This window comes from Marmota marmota, unplaced genomic scaffold, assembly GCF_001458135.2.
Source record: "Marmota marmota marmota unplaced genomic scaffold, marMar, whole genome shotgun sequence".
Lineage (NCBI taxonomy): Eukaryota > Metazoa > Chordata > Mammalia > Rodentia > Sciuridae > Marmota > Marmota marmota.
The window spans coordinates 61,171,405-61,184,000 of NW_026000174.1; the positions used below are offsets into that span (position 1 = coordinate 61,171,405).

The following is a 12,596-nucleotide window of genomic DNA, read 5'->3' on the forward strand; positions in this document are numbered from 1 at the left end:
GGAATGGATTCAAACTTAAAAGCTTCTTCTCAGCAGAGCAAACAATCAATAATGCGATCAATAATGTGATGAGAAAGCCTACAGAATGGGAAAATCTCTTTACCCCACACACCTCAGAGCACTGATCTCCAGGATACATAAAGAACTCAAAAAACTTGACACCAAAAAAAAAAAACAAAACAAAAAGCAAAAAACAAAACAAATAAATCAGTCAATAAATGGGCTATGTAACTGAACAGATATTTCAGAGAAGAAGAACAAATAAATGGTCAACAAACAAATGAAAAAATGTTCATCATCTCTAGAAATTAAAGAAATGCAAATCAAAACTACTCTAAGGTTTCCTCTTACTCCAGTCAGAATGGCAATTATCGAGAATACAAACACTATTAAGAGTTGTGAGGAGGTGGGGAGAAAGTACACTCCTACATTGCTGGTGGGACTGCAAATTGATGTAACCACTATGGAAAACAGTATGGAGAGTCCTTGATTTTTTTTTGATTATTTAAAATCACTTGTATTTATCTCTTCATTACATTTCTCTTAGGTTATTGGATAATTTTGCAGAATTTTCTTCAAAATCATTGAATTTCCTTAAGGCACCTCTTTTAAATCTACCTGAAATTTCTCCAATAGTTATTACTATCAGTTAAGTTTCTGGTATTTTATTTCAAATGTTAGGTGAGATCATAGTTTCCTAAATCACCTTGGTACTTTCTGGTCTGCATGTCAAAAAGGGCCTTGTTGGATCAGGTATTTATGACACTCTTCTCAAAGTAATTGCATTAATGACTGCCTTGCCAGATTTTGAGGCAGGCAGCTTATTTTCTGAGGTGAATCCACTTCCACTTCTCCAGCACTGATCAGCCAGCCCCCAGGTTCAGGCCAGTGAGGAGTCTGCTGCTTGTGTGGTCACTCTTTTGGCACTATTAGGAAGTCTAAGCTCAAGTTTGTCTCGATGCACAATGTTGTGTTGTTCAACACTCTACACCAACAACCTACCAAGAGCAACACAACACTGGAAAGACCAAGGTCCACACTGCTGTATGTTGCTTATTGCTGAGTTGGACTCTTGGTCCAAAACTTTTGCAACTAGTGACAGGCAGTGCTAAAGAATAGATGTCTGATAGATTGGGGCCATGTGTTTTTTCCCAAGCATCAGAGCTATTCCTGATGCTCTGTGAACAGCCAAGCCTGGGATATGGTCTTTCTTGCATATTCAGTCAAAGCATTCATTAGTCCAGAACTAAGTTCTAGGGCAAAGTCTTGAGACACCTTGATCTATCACCAGTAAATAGGTTTTTGCTTTATACCATGCAGTCTGAGGTAGGGTAGTTTTGGTGAAGGCAGTTCATCATCCACCTAGCCTCACAGTAAGCTTGAGTTGTGATTAAATATCACAGCTCCTAGAACCTGCAAATCTCAGGGGTGAACTACACTAGTTCTAACACTGGCACAGCTTAAAACTGAGTTACTGCCACTTGCATGCCAAGTCAGTTCTAAAGCAAGTCTCTGAGCATCGGTCCGGGGGATATGTGTTCCTTCAGGTTATATATTTTTTGTAATGTAGCCAAGTGTCAAGGTTGAATATTCTGTGCTATGTTGCTTCACCTTGAATTCTAATCAGAGGTACAACTTCTTCAAACATTTGTTTATTTGCGTTGTTAACAAAGGAGATAATGATACTTAGTCATCCTCATATAATTTTGGATTTTCAGGAAGATTTTTATACTATGAAAATTTCTACCACATATTTGGAATTCCATGGGTTAAATATTAATGCATAGTATTTATTCATAAATGCAAAACAAGTTCTGTGTCTTTCTGCTAAGGTGAGATTTTTTACAAGCCCAGAGCTATGAGACATGTTGAGAAATCTCTTCTAAGAAAGATAAAAGAAAGATAGTTGGTGGAAGGCTGTCTTTGGACTAGAAAGAGGCACATCACCCAATAGTTTCCACTTTTCTTTAGAGATAATTTATTTTTCCTTTTGGTGTGTCACTCAGGCACATTTATCAAGTCATATGAAAAACTGATAGATTCGAGTGGAATCTAGATTAAGAGCAGATCCTAGTTGTTGAGCAAGCTGCTCCGCCATAGAGAGTCGACAGGATGCTGTTTGGATGCTTTGGTCCTCATAGGTGAGTTGTAGTGTAGGCCCCTAGGAGGGCAGCCCTGAAGTCTTTTCCAGAGAATTTCTCTCTCTCTCTCTCTCTCTCTCTCTCTCTCTCTCTCTCTCTCTTTGGTACTTGGGATTGAACCTGGGTTACTTAACCACTGAGCCACACCCCCAGGCCTTTTTAATTTTTGTTTTGAGCCACTTTCACAGCCTGCTGTGAGGCTTTCATAGAAACTGAAGGTTTAGTCGTGGGCCACCAAATTACCAGATCAACTGTGCTGCTTTTCGTAAACTGGACATTAGCTGATAGGTCACACCATAAAATGTAGCGTGCACAGCAGGGCTCCCCTGTCGGGTGGAATTGATTAGAACCAGACAGGACCTGATGGCAAACTTCCAAGAAGTGACTTAAAGGGCCATGGACACTCCTCCTGCCATATTCCTTTCTCCCTGTGGCTGCATTATTTTCCCTCCTAGGGAATTCTCTCCAATCAACAGGGAAAAGAAGATTTGGACTTGACTTCAGCTGTTTTCACATGATATTTGGACACTATTCACAGGTGGACAGCCATAGCACTAACACCATTTTGGGGACAAACCTTATGAACAGTGTGAAGGAAATGCTACTCTAGATGTACACTTGGTGGATCATTTTACTTGGATGGAGAAATGGCCAGATAAATGATAATATTCCACTTCCCATATTTGGCAATACATAGGGATACAGAAGGAAAATTATTGAAAAAAAAAGGATGAAAAGTCTGTGGAAGAGCTGTGTGGGTAGAACTTTTGAATGTGTGCAACCCTTGAATATATTGGGTCCATTGTCAATACTCACCAAAGCATAACCTAAAGAGCTGGACATTAAAATAATAAAATGCATAGTATAACTCATTCTGTGGATACCAGTCTATATACCGTCATCTCTGCTAGTGTCCAAATAGTTAATTAACAAAACAATGTTGGTGTCAATCATAAGGCTTATGCAAAGGCTCAGTATGATACACTCTTCTAACAAAGTATTATCTTTCTATAGTCTCTGGTGACTGTTGAATGTGCCCGTTAATATCCAAATTTAAACATGAAGTTATGATTCTCTTTTTTTTTAATTTTTTAATTTTTTATTGTGGGTTGTTCAAAACATTACAAATTTCTTGACATATCATTTTCGACACTTTGATTCAAGTGGGTTATGAACTCCCACCTTCACCCCATACACAGATTGCAGAATCACATCAGTTACACATCCATTGATTTACAAATTGCCATCCTAGTGTCTGTTGTGCTCCGCTGCCTTTCCCATCCTCCACCCTCCCCCCTCCCCACCTCTCCCCTCCCCTCCCCTCCTCTCTCTCTACCTCCTCCACTGTATAACCCTGAGGGTCTCCTTCTATTACCATGCAATTTCCCTTCTCTCTCCCTTTCCCTCCCACCTCTCATCCCTGTTAAATGTTAATCTTCTTCTCCTGCTCTTCGTCCCTACTCTGTTCTTAGTTACTCTCCTTATATCAAAGAAGACATTTGGCATTTGTTTTTTAGGGATTGGCTAGCTTCACTTAGCATAATCTGCTCTAATGCCATCCATTTCCCTGTAAATTCTATGATTTTGTCATTTTTTAATGCAGAGTAATACTCCATTGTGTATAAATGCCACATTTTTTTTATCCATTCGTCTATTGAAGGGCATCTAGGTTGGTTCCACAGTCTTGCTATTGTGAACTGTGCTGCTATGAACATCGATGTAGCAGTGTCCCTGTAGCATGCTCTTTTTAGGTCTTTAGGGAATAGACCAAGAAGGGGAATAGCTGGGTCAAATGGTGGCTCCATTCCCAGCTTTCCAAGAAATCTCCATACTGCTTTCCAAATTGGCTGCACCAATCTGCAGTCCCACCAGCAATGTACAAGTGTACCCTTTTCCCCACATCCTCGCCAGCACTTGTTGTTGTTTGACTTCCTAATGGCTGCCAATCTTACTGGAGTGAGATGGTATCTTAGGGTGGTTTTGATTTGCATTTCTCTGACAGCTAGAGATGGTGAGCATTTTTTCATGTACTTGTTGATTGACTGTATGTCCTCCTCTGAGAAGTGTCTGTTCAGGTCCTTGGCCCATTTGTTGATTGGGTTGTTTGTTCTCTTATTGTCTAATTTTTTGAGTTCTTTGTATACTCTGGATATTAGGGCTCTATCTGAAGTGTGAGGAGTAAAGATTTGTTCCCAGGGTGTAGGCTCCCTATTTACCTCTCTTATTGTTTCTTTTGCTGAGAAAAAACTTTTTAGTTTGAGTAAGTCCCATTTGTTGATTCTAGTTATTAACTTTTGTGCTATGGGTGTCCTATTGAGGAATTTGGAGCCCGACCCCACAGTATGTAGATCGTAGCCAACTTTTTCTTCTATCAGACGGCGTGTCTCTGATTTGATATCAAGCTCCTTGATCCATTTTGAATTCACTTTTGTGCATGGCGAGAGAAAGGGATTCAGTTTCATTTTGTTGCATATGGATTTCCAGTTTTCCCAGCACCATTTGTTGAAGATGCTATCCTTCCTCCATTGCATGCTTTTAGCCCCTTTATCAAATATAAGATAGTTGTAGTTTTGTGGATTGGTTTCTGTGTCCTCTATTCTGTACCATTGGTCCACCCGCCTGTTTTGGTACCAGTACCATGCTGTTTTTGTTACTATTGCTCTGTAGTATAGTTTGAAGTCTGGTATCGCTATACCGCCTGATTCACACTTCCTGCTTAGCATTGTTTTTGCTATTCTGGGTCTTTTATTTTTCCATATGAATTTCATGATTGCTTTCTCTATTTCTACAAGAAATGCCGTTGGGATTTTGATTGGCATTGCATTAAACCTATAGAGAACTTTTGGTAATATCGCCATTTTGATGATGTTAGTTCTGCCTATCCATGAACAGGGTATATTTTTCCATCTTCTAAGATCTTCTTCTATTTCTCTCTTTAGGGTTCTGTAGTTTTCATTGTATAAGTCTTTCACCTCTTTTGTTAGGTTGATTCCCAAGTATTTTATTTTTTTTGAAGATATTGTGAATGGAGTGGTTGTCCTCATTTCCATTTCAGAGGATTTGTCGCTGATATACAGGAATGCCTTTGATTTATGCGTGTTGATTTTATATCCTGCCACTTTGCTGAATTCATTTATTAGCTCTAATAGTTTCTTTGTAGAGCCTTTTGGGTCTGCTAGGTATAGAATCATATCATCTGCAAATAGTGATAATTTAAGTTCTTCTTTTCCTATTTTGATGCCTTTAATTTCTTTCGTCTGTCTAATTGCTCTGGCCAGTGTTTCGAGAACTATGTTGAACAGAAGTGGAGAGAGAGGGCATCCCTGTCTTGTTCCAGATTTTAGAGGGAATGCCTTCAGTTTTTCTCCATTCAGAATGATGCTAGCCTGAGGCTTAGCATAGATTGCTTTTACAATATTGAGGTATGTTCCTGTTATCCCTAGTTTTTCTAGAGTTTTGAACATAAAGGGATGCTGTACTTTGTCGAATGCTTTTTCCGCATCTATCGAGATGATCATATGGTTCTTATTTTTAAGTCTATTGATGTGGTGAATAACATTTATTGATTTCCGTATATTGAACCAGCCTTGCATCCCAGGGATGAATCCTACTTGATCATGGTGCACAATTTTTTTGATATGTTTTTGTATCCGATTCGCCAGAATTTTATTGAGGATTTTTGCATCTAGGTTCATTAGAGATATTGGTCTGTAGTTTTCTTTCTTTGAAGTGTCTTTGTCTGGTTTAGGTATCAGGGTGATGTTGGCCTCATAGAATGAATTTGGAAGTTCTCCCTCCTTTTCTATTTCCTGAAGTAGCTTGAAAAGTATTGGTATTAGTTCTTCTTTAAAGGTTTTGTAAAATTCTGCTGTATACCCATCCGGTCCTGGGCTTTTCTTAGTTGGTAGTCTTTTGATGGTTTCTTCTATTTCCTCAATTGATATTGGTCTGTTTAGGTTGTCTATATCCTCCTGACTCAATCTGGGCAGATCATATGACTTAAGAAATTTATCTATGCCTTCACTATCTTCTAATTTATTGGAGTATAAGGATTCAAAATAGTTTTTGATTATCTTCTGTATTTCTGAAGTGTCTGTTGTGATATTGCCTTTTTCATCCCGTATGCTAGTAATTTGAGTTCTCTCTCTTCTTCTCTTCGCTAGCATGGCTAAGGGTCTGTCGATTTTGTTTATTTTTTCAAAGAACCAACTTTTAGTTTTGTCAATTTTTTCAATTGTTTCTTTTGTTTCGATTTCATTAATTTCAGCTCTGATTTTAATTATTTCTTGCCTTCTACTTCTTTTGCTGTTGTTTTGCTCTTCTTTTTCAAGGATTTTGAGATGAAGTATGAGATCATTTATTTGTTGGTTTTTTCTTTTTTTAAGGAATGAACTCCAAGCAATGAATTTTCCTCTTAGAACTGCTTTCAATGTGTCCCATAGATTCCGATATGTTGTGTCTGTGTTTTCATTTATCTCTAAGAATTTTTTAATTTCCTCCTTGATGTCTTCTATAACCCATTGATCATTCAGTAACCTATTGTTCATTCTCCAAGTGATGTATGCTTTTTCCTTCCTTCTTTTATCGTTGATTTTCAGTTTCATTCCATTATGATCAGATAAGATGCATGGTATTATCTCTACTCCTTTATATTGTCTAAGAGTTGCCCTGTGACATAATATATGATCTATTTTTGAGAAGGATCCATGTGCTGCTGAGAAAAAAGTGTAACTGCTTGATGTTGGGTGGTATACTCTATATATGTCAATTAGGTCTAGGTTATTAATAGTGTTATTGAGTTCTATAGTTTCCTTATTCAACTTTTGTTTGGAAGATCTGTCCAGTGGCGAGAGAGGTGTGTTGAAGTCTCCCATGATTATGGTATGGTGGTCTATTAGACTCTTGAACTTGAGAAGAGTTTGTTTGACGAACATAGCTGCACCATTGTTTGGGGCATAAATATTTATGATTGTTATGTCTTGTTGGTGTATGGTTCCCTTAAGCAGTATGTAGTGTCCCTCTTTATCCCTTTTGATTAACTTTGGCTTGAAATCTATTTTATTTGATATGAGTATGGACACTCCTGCTTGTTTCCGAAGTCCATATGAGTGATATGATTTTTCCCAACCTTTCACCTTCAGCCTATGTATGTCTTTTCCTATCAAATGCGTCTCCTGTAGGCAGCATATTGTTGGGTCTTGTTTTGTGATCCATTCTACTAGCCTGTGTCTCTTAATTGGTGAGTTTAAGCCATTAACATTTAGGGTTATTATTGAGATATGGGTTGTTCTTCCAGCCATATTTGTTTATTTCTGTTACTAAACATGGTTTGTTTTCCTCTTTGATTATTTCCCCCCCCTTTACTGTCCTACCTCCCACTGTTGGTTTTCATTGTTATTTTCCATTTCCTCTTCCTGTAATGTTTTGGCGAGGATGTTTTGAAGAGATGGTTTTCTAGCTGCGAATTCTTTAAACTTTTGTTTATCGTGGAAGGTTTTAATTTCATCTTCCATCCTGAAGCTTAATTTCGCTGGATACACAATTCTTGGTTGGAACCCATTTTCTTTCAGTGTTTGAAATATGTTATTCCAGGATCTTCTAGCTTTCAGAGTCTGTGTTGAAAGATCAGCTGTTATCCTGATTGGCTTACCCCTAAATGTAATCTGCTTCCTTTCTCTTGTAGCTTTTAAAATTCTCTCCTTATTCTGTATGTTGGGCATCTTCATTATAATGTGTCTAGGTGTGGATCTCTTATGATTTTGCACATTCGGCGTCCTGTAGGCTTCTAGGATTTGGGATTCTGTCTCATTCTTCAAGTCTGGGAAGTTTTCTCGTATTATTTCATTGAATAGACTGCTCATTCCTTTGGTTTGGAGCTCTGTACCTTCCTGTATCCCAATGACTCTTAAGTTTGGTCTCTTAATGTTATCCCATATTTCTTGGATGTTCTGCTCATGGTTTCTTAACAGTCTTGCTGAGCTGTCTATGTTCTTTTCCAGTTGAAATACTTTGTCTTCATTGTCTGATGTTCTATCTTCTAAGTGTTCTACTCTGCTGGTAGTATTCTCCATTGAGTTTTTAAGTTGGTTTATTGCTTCCTGCATTTCTAGGATTTCTGTTTGTTTGTTTTTTATAACCTCTATCTCCCTGTATAGTTGATCCTTTGCTTCCTGGATTTGTTTGCGTAATTCATTGTCGAAGTGATCTTTCATTGTCTGATTTTGCTGTTTAATGTCTTCCTTGATACTCCAGATCATCTGAAGCATGTATATCCTGAATTCTTTATCTGACATTCCATCTGCTGCAGCTGTTACCTCTTCTAAAGTTGCGTTGACCTGCATTGCTTGTGGTCCTTTCTTTCCTTGTCTTTTCATACTGCTTGCGTATCTTTCCTGCAGGTGCGGGCGGCGGCTCTGCTCTCTCCTTATTCCAATTGGGGTGTCGTGGCTACCACGCCGGCAGGTCACTGGGCCTGTTCTGGGCGCTGGCGGCGGCTCTGTTCTGCCCCTACTCCAATTGGGGTGACGAGTGTACCACGCCGGCAGGCCACCGGGCCTGATCCGCCGGTCGGTTGCAGGTTTGCCTACCCTGCAGGCGCGGGCGGCGGCTCTACTCTGCCCCTACTCCAAATGGGGTGACGTGTCTGTCGTACCGGCAGGCCACTGGGCCTGTCCCGCTGGTCGGTCGCAGATCTGCCCACCTTTCGGGCACGGGTGGAGGCTCTGCTCTGCCCCTACTCCAATTGGGGTGTCGTGACTACCCCGCCTGCAGGACGCTGGGCCTGTTCCTGGCACGGGCGGCGACTCTGCTCTGCCACTACTCCAATTAGGGTGGTGTTTGTACCACGCCGGCAGGCTCCTGGGCCTGATCCGCCGGTCTGTTGTAGGTCTGCCTACCTTGGAGGCGCGGGCAGCGGATCTGCCCTGCCCCTCCTACCACGCCTGCGGACCCCTGGGTCTGATCTGCAGTTTGATCACTGGTCTGCTCACCCTGCGGGCACGGGTGGCGGTTCCGCTCCGCCCCCACTCCAATTGGGGTCACGTGACCACCACACCGGCAGGGCCTGATCCGGGCGTGGGAGAAGGATCTGCTCTGCCCCTACTCCAGTTGGGGTGACATGTGTACCACACTGGCAGGCCACTGGGCCTGACCCGCCCGGCTGTCACAGGTCTGTTTACCTTGCAAGCGCGAACGGCGGCTCTGCCCTGCCCCTCCTACCACGCCCATGTACCACTGGGTCGCGGGTCTGCCCACCTTGCGGGTGCGAGTGGCGGCTCCGCTCCGCCCCCTCTCCAATTGGGGTCACGCGGTCACCACGCTGGCGAGCCGCTGGGCCTGCTCCGGGCGCTGGCGGCGGCCCGGCTTCTCCCCTCTGGCTCAACGACAAATTGAGGAGACTCGGGTGACTGTGCCTCACCCCCCCTACCAGGAGACCAACTGCTTATGTCACCGCTGGTATTGATGAAGTTCTCTCCTCCGCCGCTTTCTGCTGACATCAGATCTCTGCCATGTTGGTATCCTATGCGAATGGCAGCATTTCGTTCCCCTTGCCGGGCAACCAAAGCAACGGGTGAGTCCTGACCGGCCCTCAGCAGGACCCGGACCGAGAAGCAGTTTCCGCGGGCTCCTAGCCCCGGGCCAGGGAGGTTCCGGGAGCCGGAACTCGGCCGCCCCGCGCTCGGTGTTCTCTCCGATAAGTTCAGGTTCTAAGAAGCACCCAGGCGCTGAACCCTAGCAATCTGTCTGCAAGCCGCAGGCGAATTGCAGCCTGAAATTACCTGATCTATGGCTGAATGAGCTGCGGTCAGTCGAAAACAGGGGAGGTGACGTCAGTTTACCAACATGGTGGCTGCTGGCCTCCTCTGTGGTCTGACCGGTGTGGAGAACCGAGATGGACCGCTTCCTTCCCCCGTCTCGAACCTAGAATTCAGCCCTGAGTACGGTGCTTGCGCGGCTGGCAGAAACTGCAGCGCTGTAACCCTGCATCTCTATCCCAGCGCGCGCTGCAGACTCTAGCCGCGGGGCGATTTGCTGAATAAGCAGTGTTACCCTCCGTGCGACAAACCTCTCGCGTTTGAGTCCCCGTAGCCGATCCTTGTGAGATGGAAGTCCTTCCTCCAGGTTCCGGAACACCCCACTATTGCTCGAAATTCCTAACAAGATATCCTTTAGCCGTCCTGACTTGTCATACTCCCACACAGTGAAGCAGCACACGGGGGCAATGCACTCCCCTCGCCGCCATCTTCCTTCTCCCCAAGTTATGATTCTTAACAGTGGTCTATTATAGTTCTATTGTGAAACATAATCAATAGGATATACACAAAGATGATATGTATTATGAATACGGGCTCATTTAATGCAAAACCTAAGACTCACGCTGTTCTATCTGTAAGTTGGTGGTGCAGTTCACTCTGAGTTCAAAGACTTGAGGAACAAGGGTGTAGGTTCCACTGGTGTAAGTCTCTGAGGCTGAAGGCCTGAAAAGCTGTAGCTATAAAATCTCAGAGTGAGAGAAGGTGGATGTCAGTAAAAGGGAAGGAAAGACAAGAGAAAAGAGAATGAATGAATCAACCAGAATTTGCCCATTCTCCATTTCCACACCATTATGTTCTACTTAGTTGAATCCTCAATGGGTTGGATCATGGTCACAAAATGAATCAGGGAAGATCTTTACAATGTATACTGATTCAAATATCTTTCTTTGAAATCTCCTCACAGACACAGAAAAATGTTTTACTAGCTATAATGTTATTCCTTGGTCCAGACAACTTAACATGTAAAAGTAACCACCACAATTTCCCACACCCATGTGCATGTGTCTTCACAGAGTATCCCCTGTTCAGGGCTTCTTTGTGCCCTTGCTTTATATACATGTGCATTGACATGGAAGAAAAATATTGCATGAAAATGATTGAGTACATTCATAGTTTTGAAAAAGTAATTTGATAAGCAGGCCCCAAGATGTCACAGACATTCACATTCAGGTACAAAGCATAAAGTTTCCTGATTCCCAGGCAACAGAAATTAGCAGAGGTAAAGGTATAATTTCAAGAAATTGAATTCAGTGTAAGTTTTAAAATATGGCTGATTACATGAATAAGTTAAAAATTATAAAGATTATTTTGCTTCCAAAACAATTTTTGTGAAAGCACTCTTGACCTCCCTGTTCCTCAGGCTGTAGACCACAGGGTTCAACATGGGAATGACCATAGTGTAGAACACAGATGCAAGTTTGTCTGTGTCCATGGAGTGACTGGAGCTGGGCTGTAAGTATATGAAAAGGGCAGTTCCATAGAAGACAAAGACTACGGTGAAGTGGGAGGCACAGGTGGATATAGCCTTCCAATATCCTGCACTTGAGTGCATCTTTAGGATGGTAATAAAAATGCACAGGTAAGATATTAATATAACTAGGATAGCAAAAAAGATATTGAAGCTGCCTACATAAATAAAAACCAGCTCATTAACATGTCTCTCAGAGCAAGAGACTGCCAAGACAGCTGGAATATCACAGAAAAAATGATGGACTTCATTGAACTTACAGTAGGTGAGACTGAACGTGTTCCCAGTGTAGATGGAGGCATTCAAGAAACCACAGACATAACAGCCTATGACCAGATATGCACACACTCGTGTTGTCATGGTGGTGGTGTAGTGCAGGGGCTTATACACTGCTGCATAGCGGTCATAGGCCATTGAGGCCAAGAGGTAATTTTCCACAGTAGCAAAGACTCCAAAAAAGTACATCTGAGCAGCACAAGCATTGAAGGAGATGAACTTGTGTCCTGGGAGGAGCCCAGCCATGACTGTGGGCGTGACAGTTGAAGAGTAGCAAAAGTCCACCAGAGACAGGTTTCCTAGGAAAAAGTACATGGGAGTGTGGAGACGGGAGTCCAAGACAATCAACAGGATCATCCCCAGGTTCCCAACTAGAGTGATGGTGTAGATGAGGAGGAAGGTCACAAAGAGGGGAAGCTGTAGACCTGGGTCATCGGTTAGTCCCAGCAGGATGAAGTGTATCTCTTCTGTCCTGTTCTCCATCAATGTTGTCTGAGAATCACTAGATAATAAGTATCATTTTTAAAAAAAGCAGAAGGAGGGAGAATGATAAAGTTATTGAATTGTAATTGGAGAGTATAAGATGTATTATTTTATTATTTCCAGAACCTGCATTTTGAGATTGTTTAGAGAAAGCGTGAGCCAGAATGACAAACTGACGCATTGATTATAAACAGGATTACGTACTGTATGATCTGAAGAATCTTAATGGAATGTCTATCCAGTTTAAAAGTTTTATGCATTTGTTAACTGAGATGTAACAATGAAATACCCTGATCAAAATGACTTATGTAGATGGATCTATCTAACAATCACTTCTCCTCTCAATTAAAGCTGGGTATACATCTCTTCCATATTTCCATGTTGCATGAACCATGATAGACAATTTAGATGTCA

The 12,596-nt window shown here is 42.0% G+C and overlaps 1 protein-coding gene across 1 annotated transcript; it reads right to left on the reverse strand.

Moving 5' to 3' along the window:
* Nucleotides 1-11,258: 11,258 nt before the first annotated feature.
* Nucleotides 11,259-12,182, reverse strand: LOC107135392 (olfactory receptor 5B3-like). Its single transcript, XM_015477270.1, has one exon. The coding sequence runs from the start codon at nt 12,180-12,182 to the stop codon at nt 11,259-11,261; it is 924 nt and encodes a 307-aa protein (XP_015332756.1).
* Nucleotides 12,183-12,596: the final 414 nt, after the last annotated feature.